Source organism: Cotesia glomerata, linkage group LG3 (genome assembly GCF_020080835.1).
Source record: "Cotesia glomerata isolate CgM1 linkage group LG3, MPM_Cglom_v2.3, whole genome shotgun sequence".
In the NCBI taxonomy this organism is placed as follows: Eukaryota; Metazoa; Arthropoda; class Insecta; order Hymenoptera; family Braconidae; genus Cotesia; species Cotesia glomerata.
The window spans coordinates 3,255,840-3,280,281 of NC_058160.1; the positions used below are offsets into that span (position 1 = coordinate 3,255,840).

Below are 24,442 nucleotides of genomic sequence, written 5' to 3' on the forward strand. Positions count from 1 at the left end.
CAGATGTGTCAGTTGCGTTTGAGCTTCTATCGTGAGTGCGTTTATATACTTGTGATACTACTGAAAAAAAAGTAGTAAATAAGTACTCAACGTAAATACAATTATTTGTTAATAGTAAAATTATAATCTTGTTGGAATTTTAATTTAAATATTTTAAATAGTGAGTTGTTTACTTTTTTTTTGGTTGAAAAATTTTGTAACTACTTTGTGGTTTTTTATGTCACGAAAGGATATACAGGAAACTCTTTATGCGGCATCTAAATTGTTACTATTACTGTAAGATTATTTTTTTTCTTTTTTTTACTAACATAATTAAATAATGATAAATTTAGCAGATTTTTAATATTACTAAAGTGAGTCGACGTTTTTAATTTTTTGATTTTTTTTTCAATAATTAAATTAGAACAAAAAAAAATTTTTTTTAAATTGCACTTTCAGTTTTTTAAGTTTTTTTACAAATGAATTTTTTTTTTTATTTTTTTATAACAATTTTTTTAATAAAAAAAAAATTCTAAAAATTTTCAGATGTCGGCTAACTTAATTTTCATAGATTTTTAATAATTTTTAGAATTTTTTTTAACAATTAAATTATGGCAAAAAAAAATATCAAATAATTGACATGTAGAGATTTTAAAAAATTAAAAATGCAATTTTTTTAAAATAATTTTTTGGAGCAAATTTTTTTGTTAAAAAAAATTAAAAAATTCTCTAGTGACTGCTAACTTAAATGTCATCATAATTAAATTATTATTTTTAAAAATTCGCATAATTTTTTAAAATTTCTACGTGTTTTTTTTTAAATGAAAAAATTAAAAAATATATTTTTTAGTTTGTTTGAAAAAAATGTCAGATTTCTGGTAACAATATAATTATACGTTTTTTTAAATCACTTGAAAAAATTAATGTTATTCATGAGCTCTCATAAAAATTTCTACATAAAGAAAATATTTAAAATTTTCTATTATTATTATCAATTTTTCTCAAATAAAACATGTAAATAATATCTACATATTGATAAGAATTATCGAGAAACTATTTATTTATTTAACAAATAGTTTACTATCAATGTACAAATTACACTTCCTACGTCACTATAATCATAATAATAGAACAATAAAAGCAACCTACACTTGTATGCAATGAGCTACCTTGTACGCAATGAAATAAGAAAAAAAAACTATGACAGAAAATCGTAACGACATTCCATATATAAAAAAAAAGAAGATTATATGAAGAAAGTTGAAAGCCCTTCGAATATTTTCAAGTTTAAGCCAGCTAATCAGATCACTGGATTTTGTCTTACTTATTCTTTAACATTGGAAATACTGGATTATTAGATAATATTAAGAAAATTATATTCACATTAGATGATAGTATATAAAGCTGGTAGTGGAGATAGAAGTTTTGAAATACCTATACTTGTTCATTGCCGTTGATTGAAATAAATCTCAATGGCTAAACGATTGTTGCGTGCAGCATTTCTACTTCCGTTGAATTTAAAATTGACTAGACATGATTGATGAGAGAAGACTGAGCTATTTTTATGATGTTATGGTTGATGCTGATGATCGCGATTGAGATAAAAGAAAATTATATTTTGACGTTGATCCAAGAGAGAAGATATTAATTTATTTTTATTATTTAATTACAAGGTGGGTTTAATAAAAAAAAAATTTTTTTCTCTTCGGGTATCAAGATCATGCTCATGATATGTCTTATAAGGTGACCGTCTTTTATTTCTCATGCAATAATTAGCTACGACAAAATTTTTTAGGCAATATTTTATCCTAGTAATATTTTCTTATGGGAAAAATATCTTCGAATATATTTTCTCAGACCAAAATTTCTCATACGCTTATTATATACTTTAACACACAAAAATCATAATTAAAAGGCCATTTTATTGTTGAAGATATATAAGTATTTTCGTAAGTGATGATTAATTTTCGTCAGATTAAGGGAGAACACCACTGTGACGATCGAAAAAAAGAGGTGATTTTCGGGAATTTTCTTGACAGGGAAAATAAAGGAATTTGGGGATCGGATTTTTTTTATTTTATTAAAGGTACATTAAAGATTATTACCATAAATTTTATGAAAAGTAAGTAAGCCGACATCTAAAAATTTTTAGTTTTTTTTATTAAAAAAATTATTACAAAAAATTTTTTAAAAATTTCATTTGTAAAAAACTTGAAAAACTATTGGTGCAATTTTTTTTAAATATTATTTAGTTCAAAGTTAATAATTAAAAAAAATTCAAAAAAATTGAAATGGCTGTAACGTTCTAGCGAATTTCGAAATTTATTTGACGGTTCTTAGAAATTATTTTTATTAAATAAAACCTCGATCATTCCGTTGCAAGAATTATTTAACGGAGTGACGAGGAGATAAAGAAATTCTGGAACGCCATCGTGACTCGAATTCAAAACTCATGACGCTGCATGAGATTCGGGCCTCGATGGTGTTCTCTAGGGTAACTTGAGATGCGGCGTTGCGACATTTAATTATTAAAATCTATTGTACTGGATGCAAATCCAGCGCAGTCTGCCCTGAGCAATCAGGCGACAATCATCTTGGGGCTCCGGACGTATGTCCGGTGCCATCTGGCCCAAATTATATAATTAATTAAACAATTTACTTTAATTTTATATAATCGTGTGTATTATTTTAAATATAATACCCTTAATAATTATTCTAAAAATTTATAGAGTATCTAAGAGCAGGGTGCGCCTGGAATCTATAGATCTCCTATAGACACCTGCCTGGTAAATTATAAAAATATGAGCTGGAAAATCCAGAACGTAACATGGCTAATTTTACTTTTATTAAAAAATATTTAATTATTACAAAGTTATTAACAATCTCGTAGAGCACTAGAAAAATTTTCCCCCTCCATGGTCACATCGATAACTCAAAAACGGATCATCTGAAAATAAAAACCCAAATTGCTTTTTAATCATTAAGGATGTAGTTATCGTCGCACGTACAGAATTTTGAAAATTTTAATTTTTAAAAAAATGGCGACTGATTGAAAATTTTCTCACTATTCTTACTATTTTTTTTTTTTGTTTTAACCCGGCTGAAAAAATCTTAAAAATAAAATTTTTTAAATTCCGTACGTGCGACGATAACTACATCCTTACTGATTAAAAAGCAATTTGGGTTTTTATTTTCAGATGATCCGTTTTTGAGTTATCGATGTGACCATGGAGGGGCAAAATTTTTCTAGCGCTCTATGAGATTGTTAATAACTTTGTAGTAATTAAATATTTTTTAATAAAAATTTAGGGTAATAGTCTTTAATGTACCCTTAATAAAATAAAAAAATCCGAACCGCAAATTCCTTTATTTTCCCTGTCAAAAAAATTCCCGAAAATCATCTCTTTTTTTCGATCGTCACAGTGGTGTTCCCCCTTAAAAATATAATTGTAAAGAAAAATTAAATTAGACGTCGAGGCTGGCTGCTTCCAAAGTCAGTATTAAAAAACAAACTTGTACATAACACTCATGTATCAACAACTATCGATCGTTTCCTGGCTAATTATTATATATATATATATATATATATATATATATATATATATATATATATATATATATATATATATATATATTATTGTAATATCTATATAATATATACTTTATATATAAGTAGCCTCGATATTGCTGCTATTTTTATGAATTATTTAAATTTTGTATACCTAAAACAAAATTTTTAAGGTTTGAGAATTTTTAATAAATAGCAGCTCAATAATCACATATTATTTTTAAAATTCAATCTATCTACCTTGTCTTCCTCTGATTCCTCTTTTAAATTTAAATTATTGGCTTTTGCCAAATTATATCAGACGTGGGACCGTAGTCAAAATTTTATATAATCACTTGAAATATTAATTGATAAATTTATATATTTATTGTAGCTGCTGGTTTCGATTTTATCTCTTATTTTAAATCACAAAAATAATTGTAATTTATTTATTGTAAATAAAAAAATTGTTTACTTATATTCAGCTTATTTATTGAAATATCTTATAACATATTTATTGTAATGTTCCTTCTTAATTTATGTCGTGATAAATTTTGGTTTGAAAAATTTTTGCTGATAAATTTTGACACGAGTAATTTTTACGGATTAATAAAAGCGTGGAGCCGTCTTATAAAAAAATGATTTCTTTGTAAGAAAAATTATTATCAGAACAAAGAATTGAAGCAAGAAGAAATAAAGATGATTAAAAAATTTCTTAGCCTGCAGTATTGAATGCAACACGATTTATTATTGCAAATGTAAACATATAAATATGTATCATCAGTGATAGTTAACTTGTCATGACGTCACGGGAAGAGAGAGCGAGTGGAAGAAGAAATTAAAGTATGTCACAGTGATGGCATTGAGACTACTACCATTGCCACGGATGTACTCTCACGAATGTTGTCCTCTGTCCATTGGGACCACTGGTCAGTTGATCAACATTTTTAACGCTTTTTACAGCATTATCTCCAGGTTGTTGCCTTGTAGGTTATAATTATATTTGTAGAAGTTGCAATAGTTGCGGCCACGTAAACAGGACATTCGTTGGATTTCAAGGTCGTGTGACTGGCATACGATAGATTTCAGGTCACTATTGTCATTGTGCTCTGTTATTAATTAATTGTCTAACTGTTATTCGAAAAATTACAAAGGCATTGTCTGAGAAAATTTATTACTTTGTTGAATTAAAGCTATATTATGTCGAGATTGATTTAAACAAGGGAATTTTAATATTACTTTGCACTTTTAACAATAAGTATGTTTGAAGTTTGCTAGATTGTAAATTTTATTGAATTTTGCTGGTGAATTATTCATTAAAATAGTTTATTTATTTATGTATGAACTTTATGATTGTTTGTTTTGAAAGTTAACTTTAGTATTGCATTAGAGTAAGAAGAATATTAAATTAATAGGGATTAATTTTCTTTATATATTTTTATATACAACTTTTGATAAAAAATGAAGAAGTGTAATGAGATGTTAAGTTACAGGAATTAGTTTTTTCATAAATTTCGGATATTAAAATTTGGATCCCATAATAAAATTGAGATGAAATGTATGTGAAACCAATTTATTCGTGATGTGATTGGTTGAAAATATATATTTATTTATATACGGATTTCTAGTGTACAGGCGTAATAACGCCCTTTTACACCCTAAGCCTTATCATTCTGCTTAGTTAACTCTGCCTTATTATTGCGGCTGTGGACCGACTTGTGCCTTCTGTACCGCATTTGCCCTGATCCTCACCACTCGGCTATTGGAACAGTAACATGGGAAAACCATAGAGAAAACCCATGTTAGTACAGTCGGAGCTGAGTTAAGTCTACAGTGATTGATAAGAAACTCTTCTTTATCGACCACTGGTGCATTAGGCCCCTCTCCTAGTGTGCAGAGATCCCTCGCGCTAGCCAACGCTGACTAGAGTGGTCACCCATTCAAGTTGTTGCTTAAAATGTGTGATCGCCCAAGTCAGACGTGTGCCACCCGGCTATCTCTGCCACTGCCAGAGGCTGGCAACGTAGCGTAACGCACTTATTTTTAATTATAATCACTGAAAAATATTGGTGCGTGCTGGGATCGAACCCGGGTCCCACTCTTTCGAAAAGCGAGCACCGAGCCGACCAGGCCATTGCCAACCTCGATTGGTTGAAAATATTTATTCTCATTCTGATTGGTTGAAAGTGAATTTAATATATTTAAACTACACATAAATATATCATGACCATAAATATGAGGCGCGCGCTTGCGCGCGCAAATTTGAATTCTAGTCCCATAATAAAATTGAGATGAAATATATGTGAAACCAATTTATTCGTGATGTGATTGGTTGAAAATATTTATTCTCATTCTGATTGGTTGAAAGTGAATATAATATACATAAACGACACATAAATATATCATGACAACAAATATGAGGCGCGCGCTTGCGCGCGCAAATTAAATTCTAGTTTTTTAAATAAACACTAAATAAACTTGATAAAAAGAAAAAAAATATTAATTTAAAATTAAGAGAAGAAGATAAAGGCAAAGCGGATGAAGAGTAAAAAAATAATTGGAAAAGAAGAAACATATGGACTTTTTAAAACACGTAAAATAATCTAATTAAAATTTATAATAATAATAATAATTTTAAAAAACTGAAGTTATAAAATGAAGAAATGTTAAAAAAAATTTTTTTTTTTATTTTAAAAGACCAATATTATTTTGATTATTATTATTATTAGTATTAGTTTTTATAATGACAAAAAGATGTTAATAATAATAATTTTTTAAAAATCTAAATTATAGAATAAAGAAATGTTAAAAAAAAATTGATTAGATGTTTTAAAAAAGTCTGTAGATATTTTTTTAAAGATTGATCAATATATTAATGTTATTAAATTTTATGAAGTAGCAATTAAATAATAATAATGATAATAATTATTATTATTATCATTATTGTTAGAAAACCAAAGTTATAAAATGAAGAAATATTAAAAAAAATTTTTAAAGATCAATATATTTATTATTATTATTATTATTATTATTATTATTATTATTATTATTATTATTATTATTATTATTATTATTATTATTATTATTACACAGAAAGAAAGGTTCACTTGAGCCAAGAAAATATTTTTCTTCATAATTATTTACTTGGGCGAAAAAAATTTTTTTTGACACAAGAAATTTCACTTATTCCAACAAATCAATTCTCTTGCTTCAAAAAATACGTTTCTTGATCCAAGACAATTTATTTAAGTCAAGAAAATTTTTTTGTTTTGAGAAAATTTCTCTCTTGCTCCAAAAAATTAAGTTCTTGTCTTGAGAAAATTTTTCTCTTGCTCCAAAAGATTAAATATCTTGATAGTAAATTTTCATTAATATTTCTATTGACTAACATGTCAAATAGGAAGATCAAATAATATTGAATCATTTTTTTTCATTCAATTTGTATAATTGCGCGCTAAAATAATCTAAAATGGGTATCAAATATTCAAGAAAAAAATTTTCTCGAGAAAATTTTTTTCTCAGCTGAAGTAGGTGGCGCTGCTTCCCTAAAGTATCTAAAAATCTTGATCAAATATAAAAATTTATTGTATCAAGTATTTATAATAATTTGAATTAAGAAAAAATTACTTCCACCAAGAATAGAATTTCAAGAAAAATTTTTACTTCGGCCAAGACAACTTCGGTCTTCCTTTGGGCGACCGAAAATTTACTTGAGCCAAGAATTTTGTTCTCCAGTCAAAAAATCTTTCTTTCTGTGTATTATTAATTTTTATCAATAATATTAATTATTAATTAAACAATAATTAAATAAGTATTATTATTATTATTATTATTTTCAAAAAATAAAAATAAATAAACAGACATAAATGATAAACAATTTGTTTGATGACTTGTTTATCGCAACTTGTATTGATATCAAGTTTTCAATTTGAACTTGTACAGCCAAGCAATGACTTAAAAGATTCGATGATAAATATTGCAGCTTTCACTCAAAGTGATATTTATAGAGGAGTTGTCGTCAAGATTGATGAGCTAAACTATTTCTAGAACGTATAATTTTTCATACAAAACAATACATCATGAATTCAGCAATCAAACAAAAGGTCATTAATTAATGACAATGACTTCGTTTTACAATCAGAGTAATTAAATTTATAGCAATCTATTATGAAGAAATAACTGAATGATAAGATAATGAATCACGTTTAATGACCGGCTGGCTGTCCGTTCCAAGTAAAGAGTTTTATTAAGTTAAGATAAACATATCGTATGTTTTATTACATTAATAAGAGTCGTCGGTCTCTATCTGGTCGTTGGTAATGATCGTGAATCGTATACAATAATCTGTTGTATTTAATTAAAATACGACAGTACTTGAGGATATAGTATTAAACAGGATATAGTACGTCAGGATGAAAAAATTTCAAATATAAACAATGAGATGGGTTGAGTTTAAGAAGGAGGCACGCAAGCAGAAATAATTTTTGAAAATATGTATGCTACACACAGAAGATTGCTTCCTATGTCCTGCTCATCAACTTTCTCTCTGCTCAACAAAGAGTGGAACTTCAGTAACAGCAACGGTTCCTTATCCACCGTAAATAACTACAAGATTAACAGATTGTTCTGCGGTAATAATATAAGGAAAGAATATAATGTGATTTATAAATCTTGTTATCAAGATATCTGTTTGTTACTTTCATAATTTTCTATTTAGATCATTTCCTTATTTATTTTTTTATAAAATTATTTCTTCGGTGATCGTTAACAAGTTCTGATCTTCAATAGCAGTCTTTAAAGTGCAGTAATTATTTATAAAAATTCTTTAATTTATCACTCACAGATAATCTAAAAAAACTCGCTTTCACTGAGTATTAACAAGTCCATTCAAACTAATAAATGGAAAAACTGCGATTATCGTTCTACTGATAATGAATATAGCCAGTCAATGTTTTTGTACATATTTATTAGAATTTTATAATACTTCTATTCAAATAGATTTACCAACAAACTGTTTATGCAAAGAAAAGCGAATTTATTACTTAAATGTAAACTTGAGTAACAAATGTATGTTTAGTTGTCTATTAATTGCAATAAGTGTTTATTTTGAAGCAAGTAAATGTAAATATGAATGAACTTAAAAGGTTTTTTGTAATATGAAAAGCCATACAGCACATGGAGACTAAAGTCCGTTTAGTCGAGTAGTACTTGGTGGGTCGAATAACGGTCAAAGACAACCGGAGTGTATTCAACTTATATTATCGAGTTGTCCTCTTACTCCCTCATTTAGTTTCTTTTCTTCGTCGTTAAATAAAAATAGCGAGCACCTCAAAAATCTTTAGACCCATTATACCGTCTATTAAAATGAAATTAAACGGCAAAAGTAACACAGTTTTATTTTATATATTGTTATTTCAAATGAAAATATTTTTAGTGTACCAATCTAAATACCTATTTCGTTTACTGTAATTGCAATAATAATCAATTGTGATTCAAGTTGGCGATAAGTATTTTTTGAGAACGGTACTGACCTACTCACTTGGATTGCTGATTGTCAACTCCCCATTTAAAACACTTTTGTTATTTTTATTATCGTATATTGTAATAAATTGTTGAATGGAGATACGAGACATTACTTTTATTTAAGATGTTTCGAAATTTAAGAGATCGAGAATTTTCGCAACCATGTGAAAGTTATACTTTTAAATTATCATATTATTTTAAAGTAAATATTTGATTACAAACTATTATTATAATTATTACTTTGTAAAAATTAATAATAATAATAATAATAATAATAAATATATTGATCTTTAAAAATTTTTTTTAACATTTCTTCATTTTATAACTTTGGTTTTTTAACAATAATTATAATAATAATAATAATAATTATTATTATCATTATTATTATTATTTAATTGCTACTTCATAAAAATTAATAATAATAATATATTAATCAATCTTTAAAAAATTATCTACAGATTTTTTAAAAATATCTAATCAATTTTTTCTTATCATTTCTTCATTCTATAATTTAGATTTAAAAAAAATTATTATTATTAACATTTTTTTGTCATTATAAAAACTAATAATAATAATAATAATCAAAATAATATTGATCTTTTAAAATATTAAAAAAATTTTTTTTTAATTTCTTTATTTTATAACTTCGGTATTTTTAAAAATTATTATTATTATTATTTCACAAAAATTAATAATAATAAATTCATAAATCTTTAAAAAAATATCTAAAAAATTGTTTAAAACATCTAACCATTTTCTTTTAACATTTCTTCGTTTCATAACTTTGATTTTTTAGAAAGAACTATCATTATTGTTTTTGTTGTTATTATTATTCAATATAAAACAGCAGACCACTGATAGTGATTCTATCATTTACTTTAATATTTTTTCAACTCTTGGTTAAATATCATGCAATTTTTTTTTTTTTTTTTAAAGTAAAACTAAGAAATAAAACATTAATAATGCGATAAACACAGCTCTGATGAGTAAAGAAGTAGACATGATACGTTGTCTAAATTTATATATATATATATATCACATTCAGAAAATATTAAAAATGGGGGATTCTTCATCAGTAAAATATTATAATTAATAAGAAGATAAATATAAATATTGATAATAAAATTGCGCCATCACGATCGGTAACAACTATTAGAAAAATAAGTAAGACGCTATATATTTTTTATTAAACGCGCTATTTATAATATTTGCCCTACTTATAAGAACTCCACCTACTGATTGAATGTATTATAAATTCTATGTAATATATAAATTGTAATTATTCCGAGAGGAAAGCATGGAAAATAATATTTATTTTATTATTCAATGTAATTCAATCAAAGAAATGTAATACAAAACTTGCAAGAATTAATTAACATTAAACTCGTTGGACCGGTGATTAGATAAAAAGTCTTACATGTTGTATCTAATATTTAATAGATTTGTGAGTAGTTCTTCTATCGTAATCAAATGGTGCGACATTGACCTACCTAGACGTAACAGGACCCGAGGTGAATGCGCTGTCAAAAATTTACATGTCTTCTGTATCCAGTAACGGTCCCAATCTATATATATATATATATATACTTTTTTCCATATTTGTGTTCCCTTTTACTGATGGCTTCTTTTAAATTTATTCCAGGTAATCAAAGCGTACTCGGGATCCAAAGAATAGCATGATAAGTCAAGGATGGAGACTGCTGACCTACTGCCCACTGTTCCTGTGCCTACTATTGCTTTCAGACAATACTTCAGGTGAATATTAAAAATTTTTAGTTTTTAAATTAATTGTCTTTAATTAATAAAAATTTTTTAGGAGCCGTCATAAATGGGAATCTTGATAGGGTGAAAAGACAAATAGAGGTTGAGAAGACTAATTGGACCCAGCTGGCAGATGAATGGATGTCAGCTAAAAAAAGGATCAGTGATCAGTTCATCCCAATTTTGCCGGAGTCTGATGGAAATGTCAGGGAATTACCACCGATGGCTGAAACTTCTGTACATGGAATGACAACTGAACAATTATCCAGGGTAAGTATTTATCACGAAAAAAAGTAAACTGTAATAAATAACAGTCGATTTATAATAAGTAATGATCAACTGCTAAAAATTACCATTTCAAACAGTAAAATACATGGAAGAAAATACTATTTCAAACAGTAATATTCGATATGTAAATATTTAAAATGTTAAAGTATAATAATTAAGAATTCAGACTTTGATATTTATCATTTCGTACCTAAAAAATGATCTTATGATATGTAAAAAGTATAAAATAAAGTTAGTAAATTTCTAATTCAAGCAACGTCAATATTTACAAAGTAGAATGGTAGATTTTAAACGCAACGCTAAAAATCAAACCGTAATTATTGACTTGCTTGGACTGATAAAATGTATATTTTAAAAGTATAATTTTTACTGTTTCAAATGTTAAATTCTCCCAGAGTGAGACCCCCTTCTCTTTCATCTGAGTTCCCCTTCTCCTTATAATATGGACTATATATTGAAATGGCAATTTTTACTGTTTGAAACTGTAATTTTTTAAGATGAAAGAGTCGTTAATTACTATAGTGACAGCTACTAATCACTTATTTTAGATATTAAATTAAAAATTGTGGCTTTTATACTTTCTACATTAAGTTCTGTAATATTTATATTTTTGCCACCCCGATGTCCGCTTTACTGTTTTAAACTATAAAAATTAACCGGAATCCGAGTGAACATTACAGTTTACTTTTTTCCGTGTAGCTGTCCCGGTTCAAAAGAGTAACTGAAAAATTTTTAGACTTCATTTTATCGATATTCTTGGATTTTTAGGTAGATTTCGTTATAGATCCTTGTTTCAGCGGTGTAAAAACCTGGAAGATAAAAAATAATTAGAAAAAAAAAGTTTACTTCAAGAAATAAATTCTATGGCTCGATACAATTATTATTATAATCTACATTCAAGAAAATAGTCCTCTTGAAAAATGATAATACAAAAATTGAAAGACATTTAATGATTTTTATTATTAATTTGAGAAAAAAATTACTATAAAAAAAAAATCTACACGAGGGAGTTCACAAAAAACTTATTAATGAAATTAGATAAAAATGTTTTCTCAGTATTAAGTAATTCAATCTTAAAATAAATCTTCATGAATATTTTATAGAGCCAAGAAAGTTTTTAGGTAGATTTCGTTAGAAATCGGCTTGTTGCAAAGGTACTCATGTAAGAGTTTACATAAAATTTTGCTATGTTTTATTTTTTTGAGTTATGCCGAAAAATAGCACCAGCTTAAAAGTTTATAGATGTATGTATGATAGAACCGGCCATGTGAGCAAGATTACGGCCGCAATTATCGACGAATCTTGATGAAACTTGACGAATTTTTAGTATCAACGAAAACCTCGGTCAAGTAAAAAAAACGGGCAAATCGGTCCATTAGTTCCAAAGTTGTGGGTGGTTCAAGAAATTTTTTCATTTTTATGAAAATACAAATTTTGCAAGATTTTTCCAAATAACTCTAAAACTATAATTGATAACTTAATTCTGTCAATTGTATCTTAAAGTTCATATAATTATCTTCAATTTACATAGTATTATTTTCTTCTCATAAAAATTTTTATATTTTTTTCACTGCTTTTAAAGTCACCGAAAATATTAAAAATAATAACTTTTATGGCATTATTTTAAAATAGCTCCTGCTTAACTTATTGTATCGCGATTTTATAAATTGCATGTTATAGCTCATGAAATAAGCTACAATTTTCACTATTAAATGTATAATTTCTTTAAAGTTTGTATATTTTAAGAGCGCTCTAAAGTTAGTGACAAAATTTTCAGCTTTTATGTGCGAAAATTGATAAATCTACCTTTCGATATCAGGTGTAACCAGATAGTGCTTATTTAGTACTTCAATTTAAATAAGCAAGATGATTTGTTCTTATAAATTTTCTTGTTAATATATCTTTTGTGTCTAATTCAAATTTTTTATAAATTTCGAGTAAAAAACATTTTTTTAGAGAAAATTAAAAAAAAACTAAGAAATAGTTACTGTTTTGAAATGGAGTAGCCTTATTATAATTTATTTATTATTTATGACACTGTATGAATAATTGCAGGTAAATTATTCAAGAATGCTCTGGGACATGGAAAACGTCCAACAAAATGGACACTTGTCTCTGTTTGTCGACAAAGCGATGAAACTTCTAGACCTGCAGAAAGTAATGGTAGAAGTCGAGACCTCGGTGATGTCCAAGGTTTCTTGCACCGCTTGTAAAGTCGGCGCTGGTCTTCTCCAGCATTACATCAAAAGCGGAAAGACCGACCAGGAAATAATGACTAGCATTTATCAGTTTTGCGTACAACTTCGGATACAGAGCTCACGAGTTTGTCACGGCGTGACGCTGCTTTTTGGAGTAAGTTATTAAAAGTGAATTTTTTAATCACAATTTACAAAAATTTTATATTTCAAAGTATTTAATTATTTTATGTCGTATAATTTTTTTTAGTTATATAAAAAAAAAAAAAAAAAAAAACGTGTACTGAGATTATTTTATGAAGAATTTTATGAAAAGAGATTTAATAAAAAATAATTATTGTTATGTAATCTAGAAAATAATAACAGAGGTTGTTGTTTGTTACAAAATTTTTTTATATTTATATTTTTATAGTTCAAGATATTTTAAATTTTAATAAGAAATAGTTGAATTTATAAATACAAGAACTGTCACTTTTTAAGAAGAAAAAAATTAACATAAGTAGAGAAATTATACTCGAATATGATTTATAAAGAGTTATTAATATTCAAGATCATTTTAATAAACTGTAAATTTAAATTATTTATTTAAAAATTTTTTAACTTTAAAAATTTGACGTCTTAAGAAAAAATTATTAATATCTTAAAAATAAAACTATTTTTTTTTTCATAATAATTAAAATAAATTTAAGTATTTTGAAAGTAATACTTATAAATAGATCTGAAATGAACGAGCAAGTCTTTATTTTTGATAATATAAATTGAAGCGAAAAGAAAAGACAAACATGAATAAAATAAATAAAAAAAGGCAAAAAGCAACGACAGGCGTAAAAATGAGTACATGGTACTTTCTACTTGTAAATTATAGGCAACAAGTGATTTCACCGATCACGTACTGAGGTTTAATCGAGTATAGGTAAGTTATATTATATGTACAACTACATCTAAGTATTCCCTGCAAACGGTAGCTAACATAAGCTGGTACTTATAATCTCAGCTACGACTGATAATAATTTGTTATTTCATCATTCATACCATCAGTTTTTCATACTACACATATTTATAATTCTGAGATAAAAAATTTTTTTATTTTAGGGTGAAGTAATCTACGTTCTCAAGCAAGTAAACATGGGTCCCGCGCAAATCTGCAGCTTTGTAATCGGAGATGCTTGTGACGACGCATACAACCCTCTTCACGAGTGGGAAGTCGCTTTTCCACCGGTTAAGAAACCGCCAATTGAACCACCAATTCCACCCAAGGAAGGAGCTCCGACCTTTAAGGTTCTTCATATTTCAGACACCCACTACGATCCTTACTACCAGGTACATTTAAAATTTTTTAAAAATTAATTTTTGTAATCTATATTATTAAGAGAATAAGAGAAATTTTGTGGCCAGTATATTTATATGATAAAATGAGTTTTTATGGTTAAATTTGGTATCATTAGAAAGGTTTTGACCTGGAGTTGTGCCTTTTCATGGTTTCATATCATTCTCACCAATAGTCAATTTATGATGATAATTATTTGGGCTGCATTCAAAAATGCTCTATCTCTAGATATATAATTGAGAAATGACCTTGTATCTTGTCAACTATTGACATTTTTAAAGATATAAGCTCATCCTGACAGTACACTCATTGAGACCTTTTATTTGAGTACCCACATCAATTTTTCATATATATATATATATATATATATATATATATATATATATATATATATATATATATATATATATATCAGTATTTTATATAAATCATATAAATCAGTATTTTCAAAGATATTTAATGATATTTTGAAAAGATATTTTTTATAATTTGACGCAATTTTCGATAAACATTTGAAATTACTAAAAATTCATCATTAAATATCTCTGGAAATTTTATTTTAGCGACTTGGTGCTCAGGACCTTTTTTGTAGGAAATTGAATGCTCTACAAGTTTGTCCTTCGCATTTTTTCTGTAGCTCTTGTCATTCATGAGATAAATCCGAAAAAACGCGAATTTCATGGAACAATCAAGTTTAGAGGCCTGTACTACCTCGCCGGTTCGAGTTACGGCTTTGCCGCAATGGAAACTTTTGTAGAGCATTCAATTCTGAAAAAAATCTCTCCACGGTCGAAGCAATGCTGTGAAATGCCACTGAGCTATAGAAATTTGAACATAAAAAATCATAATTTCTGTGTTTTTTTAAGGGAAAATCTTTAAACGCTTGAGTCGAGGTCTTAATATTAATATTAAGGGCCCAAACTTTCAGGGTATTTTTTTTCGGGTACTTGCAACAAAATTTCACGATGGGACTGAAAAAAAAAAATAGTTGAAAAAGAAAAAGCACCCTAATATATATGTATACATGAAAAATATATCAAAATGCATGTGGGTGCTCAAATGAAAGTTCTTGATGAGTGTAACATCGGGATGAGCTTATATCTTTAAAAACGTCAATAGTTAAAAAAGTACAGTGCAATTTAACAAAAGTCATTATTTAATAAAGCAAAATTTTATTTATTTATATTTCACAAGTCACGACAGTTACATAGTGCTAGTATAGATATATATAGAGATATATTCAAGTATGTACACAGAAAATTTAATTTCAATCAAACAAATATTTTTGAAGTTATAAGGATTTTTATAAAGTCTTCTCAGAGCGTGTTGCACAAAAATGAAACTGAGGCCAAAAACTTTGAATGTTTTTTTCTCAAAATTGTATTTCAAAAATCAATGAGAATTTATCAAAAATGGCTCATAAGATCATTCTTTAATTTTTAGAGAATTTTCTTGACTATATTTTTCAAAAATTGATCCAAGGATTACTAATTCCGGAAATATTTTATATTTTTTAGAGCCCCAAGATTTTTGCTACAAATTCAAAATAACAATTTATAATGAATGGTTCAAATTTTTTATATTATGGCAAAAATATTGGTCTTATATAAAATTATTTCAATATTTAATTTTACAATAAAAATGTCACTTATGTTTTTTTTTCCTAGGATCAATAATTTCACTATAATTTTAAAAGTAAGATTTGAACCTTTCATTAAAATCTTAATTTTGGAATTATAACAAAAATATTGTTTTTTTTTTAAAAATCATAAAAAACATTTTTTTTTATAAAATTAAATTTTAAATAACTTATTTCATAAATTTTTTTATAAGACCAATATTTTCGCGGGATTATTAAACATTGGAACCATTTATTTTAAAAATTTAGCCCTATCAATTATACTAAGTACTATAAATAATTTTTTTTTTAATTCTAGGAAGGATCCAACGCGAATTGCAACGAGCCTCTTTGCTGTCGATTTACCAACGGAGCGCCAGCATCAACAGCCGACGCGGCTGGTCGATGGGGTGACTACAGAAAATGCGACACCCCGAAAAGAACAGTCGACCACATGCTGAAGCACATCCAGGACACCCACGCAGACATCGACTACATCCTCTGGACGGGCGACCTGCCTCCCCACGACGTCTGGAACCAAACTCATGAAGAGAATCTAAAGATTCTCCGGGAAACGGTCGCGCAGATGTCTACGACTTTCCCCGGGGTCCCGATTTTCCCCGCGCTGGGCAACCACGAGTCAGCTCCAGTGAACAGTTTCCCTCCGCCGTTCGCTCCAGAAGAAAACAAGATCGACTGGCTGTACGACGAACTAGATAAACAATGGAAGCGGTGGTTGCCTGCCGGAGTGTCCCACACTGTTCGCAGGGGAGCATTCTACTCAGTCCTGGTGCGACCTGGCTTCAGGATCCTCTCGGTGAACATGAACTACTGCAACAACAAAAACTGGTGGCTGCTCATCAACAGCACCGACCCCGTCAGCGAGCTCCAGTGGCTGGTTTACGAGCTCCAGGGTGCTGAAATGAACGGTGAGAAGGTTCATATAATCGGCCACATTCCTCCAGGACACTCAGACTGCCTGAAGATCTGGTCCAGGAATTATTATCATATTATTAATAGGTACGATTACTACATTTTATTTTGTTTAAGAAATTTTTTATGAAAATTATTTTTAATCTGAGTAATTTTTTTTTCTGAAATAATAATGTAATGTAATGTTTTTAAGTTAATTGGCTATTCAGTCTAATACAACAATTTTTTTTTTTATTTATTCGTCATATTTTTAGATATGACCAACCAGTCTTTAGAAATAAATATTAAAAAATTATTATTATTATTATAAATTATTAATTACTATTATAAATAACAGAAAAATTTTTACTTCAATCGTAAATTTATAAGCATTAGGGTGGCGCAAAAAAACCGACTATTTTTTTTTTTTTTAAGTCTTAAGTAAAAAAATGTTAGTTTTTGATGTTTTAAGAGCTCTCTCCAAAGGACAGCTAAAAAAAAATTTTAAGAGGTCGCTCCAAATTTTTTTAAATTTCAAAAATCGTCAAAAATTTAATTTTTTTTTTCAAATTTTTTTTCTCGTTACGTCATAATTTTGTAGACCAAAAAAAAGGTTTTCCTGAAAGTTTCAGTTTAAAATATGAATTTTAAAAGGTCGCTCATAATTTTTTTTTAATTCATCAGTGACTATTTAATTGGATTAGCATTTTTTGACTCTGAAATTTAAAAAAAATTATGAGCGATCTTTCAAAATTTAAATTTTGAATTAAAACTTTCAGGAACTTATTTTTTTTTTATCTATAAAATTATGACGTAACGAGAAAAAAAATTAAAAAAAAAAAATTTCGATTTTTGACGATTTTTGAAATTTAAAAAAATTTGGAGCGACCTCTTATAAATTTTTTTTTGAGCTGTTCTTTGGAGAGGGCTCTTAAAACATCAAAAACTGACATTTTTTTACTCGAGACTCAAAAAAATAAAAAAATAGTCGGTTTTTTTGCGCCACCCTAATAAGCATGTATGGAAAACATTCCATAATTTATATAATAATATCATATTATTACTAGGTACGAGTCGACGATTGCTGCCCAGTTCTTTGGACACACGCACTACGACGAGTTCCAGCTGTTCTACGACACGTCGGACCTGGGGCGAGCCTTGAGTATCGCGTATGTCGGGCCCTCAGTGTCGCCTTACTATGACTTGAATCCGGGCTACAGGATTTATTATGTAGATGGAGACCACCCGAAGACCACCAGGATGGTTGTTGACCACGAGAGCTGGGTGATGAATCTCAAGGAGGCTAATCACTACGACTACCCCATTTGGCGCAAGATGTACAGTGCGAGGCAGGCCTATCAGATGCCGTCTTTGCTGCCTAAAGATTGGGATGCTTTGATTGATAAAATGACTAATGAGCCCTCCAATTTCGATCTCTATTATAAGTAATTATTTTATTTATTTATTTAAAAGGCTAATTTTTTATTTTTTATGTCTTTTTACAACTGATAAAATAACCAAATTGTTTTTTAATTTTGACATTATTTATTTGAACTTTGAGAGTACAAAAACAATTTTTTTTTGCCAAATGGCTCAGTGAAATTTTTTTCGGACTACTCTGGAACAAGCTCCAGAAGTTCTGCATTTTATCACTATTTTTATATTTATGTGAAATAAAAAAAAAAAAAAACTTTTTAAATGATAAAAATAAAAAATTAAGTAAGCTCATTATAAAAAAGAAATGGTATTGAAAAAAAAATCTAAACAACTAATTATCGCACAGAAAATTAAAAGGTGGTGTCAAAAAAATTACCTACAAGAATCTATCATGGTTTTTTTGAAAAAAAAAAATTTTTTTTTTATCATCCAAGTTTATATTTTTGTTTTTCTTCTTACCAAAATATTCTTAATAAGTATTTTATAATTTTTAAATATAAAAAAAATTTTTTGAAATTTTCTCTCTTATGTATTAATTAATTTTTAATGATTGATTATTAATAAAAAAATTTTTTTTTCAGACATTATTACAAAAATTCGCCAGTTCGACCGGCTTGCAACAATGAGTGTCGAAAAAGAATGCTCTGTGATTTACGAAGTGGTAGAAGCCACGACCGAAAAGCTTTGTGCCAGACTCTGGAGTCCAGGATCGACGGCGCTACTGGAAACAGCTGGCGCGAGTGGATCTACAACGGCTTGGCCCTCTCGTACGTAAAAAATTGGTGGATGGAAAATTACAATGGCAACACCGAAACTAATCAAGTCAATCTCTAGCTAATAATATTTAAATAAAATCTATTACTAATAATCACCGCACATGTCTATTAAGTATCTTTATAATTTACCTTAAATTCTATAATTAACCGTAATTATTTTTTATGCATTAACTAAATACTAATTGCTTCTTGTATTAGCTATTATCTATTTTTAAGGTTTATTTAAGTGCTAGTTAAATTTAATTTGTTTACAATCAAAGTAGTTATTGAATAAAATTTCTACTAAAAAAGTGAATCTACTTGTTGCAAATAATTCTACTGAAATTAGCAGACTTTTTATGTCTTTTTTTTTTTTTTTTTTTAAGGAATAAATTATTTATTAAAAGTCTGATAATTTCAGTATTATTTAAAATATTTTATATTATTATATTAATCATAAGAATTTATAAAAATAAGCTTTTATTTGTAAATATCGGAATAAGTATCTTTTGTTCAGTGCTAACTGGTGGTGGAAAATGAAACAATGAAAAACACTGGCTTTTAAGTGTGTAAGTGTAAACAAATATTTTAATTAACGATGATTGATGGCTATAACTACTAATTCTTGATATTAAATTTTATTTTAGGATGTCAGTAGTGATGGCGATTCCTCGGTTTGCATACAATCTACCGAAATACGTACTGGGACTGGGCTAGTCTCCAATTGGATCTACGGAAAATAAAATAAAAATTGAAATTGTTAATTATTGAGCAATTAAATTTCTTATCAAGCTCTTAATTATTGTGGCTCTTAGATTTATTTTGAGTCATGAGTCACTGCTCGAATTAACCGCAGCTTACTTGTATATAAAATTTAGACGTTGATTATTTATATGATCATAAACTTATCATAGTAAATAAATTTGTTGTTAATGTAATATTTAAAATAAATATTTTAATATTTTATACATTATATATAAAATTCGTTTGTGTTTTATTTACAAAAAATCCGACAATATAATTATTGTTGTAATTAATTTATACTTATTTTTAAAAATTTTTTATATTAAGAACTTTTTTTTTTAATTTATGTTTATTCAATTTATAAAAATTATAATAATAATTTTTATTATTATTATTATTATTATATTAAATAATTATTTAATTTATTGAGAAAAAAAATTATTAAATTTTAAAAACAAAAATTTTAAATTTAAGTTTCGCGCCAAAAATTTTAAATTTCAATTTCGCGCCAAAAATTTGAATTTTTAAATTAAATTACTCGAAGCGCCATATTTCTTCTTGACCAATTGACAGTAAAAAGAAACTATTTTTTCTGAATGATATATATAATTTATTTTTATATTCCATGTGCAGTGTTATTAAATGTAATAAAAATTATAAATAAACAAATTCTATAGAGTAAGTAAATGAATAAAAATTAAGATTAAAAAATAAGTATTACAAATTAATAATTATTTACCTTGTAGATAGACTAACAAAATGTCGGCGCCGTTTATGGAAATAATAGACGACATTGAGGACTTGATATCCTCCCAAGATATAACCCCAAAAGAGCGATACAGTTCTAGGAAAAAGGTGACAATTAGGTCAAAGAATAGAAAAAATAACCCAGATGGAAACAGTGACCAAGAAGTGCCTGAAGTTTCTGTACTGTCAAGTATAATTCCCGGGTGCCAGACTATTTACTTAAAAACATGGGGCTGCACTCACAACAGCTCCGACACCGAGTACATGGCTGGCCAGCTTGCTGCCTACGGGTACAAGTTGACCGAAGAGAAGGAAAAGGCTGATTTGTGGTTGCTTAATTCTTGCACGGTTAAAGCTCCAGCGGAAGATCATTTTAGGAATGAAATAGAAGCTGGACAGAAATCAGGAAAACATGTCGTCGTTGCTGGGTAAATTTATTATATTAAAAAATCTTAAACTGTTTTTTGACGTAAAAAATTAAAAAGTTAACTTTTAAAACTTTTTTTTATTGTTTTGATTCAAAAAATTAATGACATCAAAGTTAGTTGTCACTTGACAAATATTTAATTTTATTTAACAATTAAATTAACTAAAAAATTATTTTAAAAAAAATTGCATTTTTTATTTTTTTAAATTTCTACATGTCAATTTTTTTTCTTATTTTTTTTTGCCATAATTTATTTGTTAACAAAAGTTCTAAAAATTATAAAATATCTACTAAATTAATTTTTATAAAAAATCAATTAATTATTTTTAATAAAATATTTTAATTTTGACGTTTGATTAACTATTTAGAGTTAATGTGATAATTTTTATATTCATTTTATATTTTACATCACAGATGAAGTAATTAAAAAGAAAAAAAATTAGTCGGTACGTCAAATTTTCAGATTTTCGAATAAAATTACGTTTGATTTTATTAATTCTAAATAATCAAACGTCAAAATGTATAAATTTATTAAAAGTTCAAAAAAAATGTTCAAATCATACCATGAATATTTTTTTTTCTTTATTTTTTTATGCTCGTCGAAAATAAAAATAATTTGTTATTTAAAAAATTAATTTTAGAAAAACATCAGTAAAAACCAAAACAAGTTACACTGAGAAAAAAAATACTTTTATTAAGAAAATTTTCTTGATACAAGAATTCATGTTCTTGAGAATTTTCTTAGCTCAAGAAGTTGTTAAATTGATTGAAATAATTTTTACTTAATTTAAATAAAGCTATTCTCTTGTTTATCTTTTATTCAAAGATAAATATTGATGCTCTTCTCTTCAAAAATTAATAATTAATAATAGAATATTTGATCGTCATCGAATTTCTTGAACCAAGAAATTGTTAATTGAGTAAAAGTATTTTTTTTTTTTTTTTTTTTTTTTTTTTCAGTGTATGATACTGAATTTAACAGACATCTAACAATTTTTTAGATTGTTATAACAATTTAATTGTAAGGAAAAAAATTTCACACGTAGAAATTTAAAAAAATTTCAAGTGTGAATTTTTAAAAATATTCTTTTTATAATAATTGATTTTTTATAAAAATATGAATAATTGTCAGATGTCTGCTAATTTATGAAAATTAAGTTAGCCGACATCTAAAAATTTTTAGAATTTTTTTTTATTAAAAAAATTATTACAAAAAAATTCATTTTTAAAAAACTTTAAAAACTATAAGTGCAATTTTTTAAAAATATTACTTAGTTCTAATTTAATAATTAAAAAAAAAAACTCAAAAAATGAACAATATCGGCTAACTTTAGTATTATTGCTAATTTCAGTATCATAAAAATTTTTTCAATTTTAAAACCGCGAAAAATAAAAATATGAAATTTTGTAAAATGTTATGAGTGATTTATAAACCCGTCATAAAAAAAAATTTGAATAAATAAATTTTTTTATTTTTTACGGTAAAAAAACATGAAAAAAAAAATACATTATATAGAATAATAATTAATAATAATAATAATTTGCAGTTGCGTGCCACAAGGAGCACCAAAGACAGGTTTCCTAAAAGGCCTGAGCGTGATAGGGGTCCAGCAAATCGACCGCGTGGTCGAAGTAGTAGAAGAAACCCTAAAAGGCAACACCGTGAGATTTTTAGGTCAAAAGAAAGAAGCTGGTAAAAAAATCGGTGGTGCTTCATTGGCTCTCCCAAAGGTAAGAAGGAATCCGCTGATAGAAATAATAGCAATCAGCACCGGGTGTCTCAACCAGTGCACCTACTGTAAGACGAAGCACGCCAGAGGCCAGCTGGGAAGCTATCCCCCAGAAGAAATAGTCCAGCGCGCAAAGCAAGCCTTCGAGGAAGGTGTCGTCGAGTTGTGGCTGACTTCCGAAGACACTGGAGCCTACGGCAGAGACATTGGCACCAATTTGCCGGAGTTACTGTGGAAGATCATAGAAATAATTCCCGAGAACTGCATGATGCGCGTTGGTATGACCAACCCGCCGTATATTCTCGAGCACCTGGAAGAAATCAGCAAGATTTTGACCAACCCGAGGGTCTATAGTTTTCTTCACGTTCCTGTCCAGTCTGGTAGTGACCAGGTGCTCGTGGACATGAAGAGAGAGTACTCCAGGGCGGAGTTCCAGCAGGTCGTTGACTTTTTGACGGAAAAAGTCCCGGGAGTGACTATTGTCACGGACATTATCTGCGGGTTCCCGACAGAAACTGACCAGGACTTTGAAGAAACAATGAGTCTTTGTCGGGAAAATAAATTTCCTAGCTTGTTCATTAATCAGTTTTTCCCCCGACCGGGAACTCCCGCTGCGAAAATGCCCAAAGTTCCGACTCAGCTGGTAAAGAAGAGGACCAAGAAACTCTCGGAGTTCTTCCAGTCCTACGAACCCTACGGCCATAAAGTCGGGGAAATTCAGAGGGTACTGGTTACGGAAATTTCGCATGACAAAAAACACTTTGTGGGGCATAATAAATTTTACGAACAAGTTCTGCTGCCCATGAAAGATGAGGTCATGGGGAAAATGGTCACTGTGAAAATTTTTGAAGCTACTAAGCACTCTATGAAGGCAAAAATTGTTGATGAATTAAGTCAATTTAATAATTGTGGAGAAAAAAGATTTGGGGATTTAGCGACAGATATTTATCCGTCGATCTATCGCAATTGTGCGATAATTGTTATTTTATTTGCGGTGCTAGCGAGGGTCTTGTGGAGATTTTTCATTATTTGAGAGTGATTTTTAGACAAAAATATATTTAATTGTTTTATTTTTAATGAACATTTTTCAATAAAACTTTTAAAATTTTGAAATGTAATATACTTAATTTGTTTTTTGTATGACAATTTTTTTTTTTCAAAAATAAAAAAAGTTTAATTTAATATCGACGTTCTAATTAGCAAATTGTCTAACTCCATTTTAGAGAATTTTCCATTTGTACGAAAAAACAATTAGTTCAAAATTTATTATCACTTTAAAAAACCATTCAATATCTAATAAGGTATAAAAGACCCAGTTATTGACACTGGCCTAGTTATTGACACTTGCAATTTTATTTTAATTAAGGGGGTATTCTAGTCTAGAAGCATGAATTTCAGGTAATTTTTTCAAGTGCCGTAAAAAAAAGGCAATCAATATTTTTACCATCCATT

The 24,442-nt window shown here is 27.7% G+C and overlaps 2 protein-coding genes across 3 annotated transcripts; both read left to right on the forward strand.

Moving 5' to 3' along the window:
• The first annotated feature begins 4 nt into the window (after nucleotides 1-4).
• LOC123262134 (sphingomyelin phosphodiesterase-like) lies at nucleotides 5-20,241 on the forward strand. Of its 2 annotated transcripts, XM_044724233.1 has the most exons (10): nucleotides 5-276; nucleotides 10,692-10,804; nucleotides 10,866-11,080; nucleotides 13,154-13,450; nucleotides 14,386-14,613; nucleotides 16,558-17,258; nucleotides 18,218-18,595; nucleotides 19,169-19,354; nucleotides 19,860-19,911; nucleotides 19,990-20,023. In XM_044724233.1, exons 2-9 carry the CDS (start codon nucleotides 10,726-10,728, stop codon nucleotides 19,888-19,890), a joined length of 2,115 nt encoding a protein of 704 aa, XP_044580168.1. In that variant the 5' UTR covers nucleotides 5-276; nucleotides 10,692-10,725; the 3' UTR covers nucleotides 19,891-19,911; nucleotides 19,990-20,023. The 2 variants fall into 2 exon arrangements, with proteins under 2 accessions (XP_044580168.1, XP_044580167.1); XM_044724232.1 differs by lacking the exon at nucleotides 19,860-19,911 and having other exon boundaries at nucleotides 19,990-20,241.
• A 477-nt stretch (nucleotides 20,242-20,718) lies between these two features.
• On the forward strand, nucleotides 20,719-24,052 carry LOC123262135 (threonylcarbamoyladenosine tRNA methylthiotransferase). Its single transcript, XM_044724234.1, has 3 exons — nucleotides 20,719-20,764; nucleotides 20,833-21,261; nucleotides 22,808-24,052. The coding sequence occupies exons 2-3, from the start codon at nucleotides 20,846-20,848 to the stop codon at nucleotides 24,021-24,023; spliced, it is 1,632 nt and encodes a 543-aa protein (XP_044580169.1). The 5' UTR covers nucleotides 20,719-20,764; nucleotides 20,833-20,845; the 3' UTR covers nucleotides 24,024-24,052.
• The last annotated feature ends 390 nt before the right edge of the window (nucleotides 24,053-24,442 follow it).

Excerpts from the sequence above, each read along its gene's own strand:
- LOC123262134 (XM_044724232.1), top strand. The coding sequence starts at position 10,726 with ATGATAAGTCAAGGATGGAGACTGCTGACCTACTGCCCACTGTTCCTG. Across the intron at positions 13,451-14,385 it reads GCGTGACGCTGCTTTTTGGA|GGTGAAGTAATCTACGTTCT; the intron begins GTAAGTTATTAA and ends TTTTTATTTTAG. Across the intron at positions 18,596-19,168 it reads AATTTCGATCTCTATTATAA|ACATTATTACAAAAATTCGC; the intron begins GTAATTATTTTA and ends TTTTTTTTTCAG.
- LOC123262135 (XM_044724234.1), top strand. The coding sequence starts at position 20,846 with ATGTCGGCGCCGTTTATGGAAATAATAGACGACATTGAGGACTTGATA. Across the intron at positions 21,262-22,807 it reads AAACATGTCGTCGTTGCTGG|TTGCGTGCCACAAGGAGCAC; the intron begins GTAAATTTATTA and ends AATAATTTGCAG.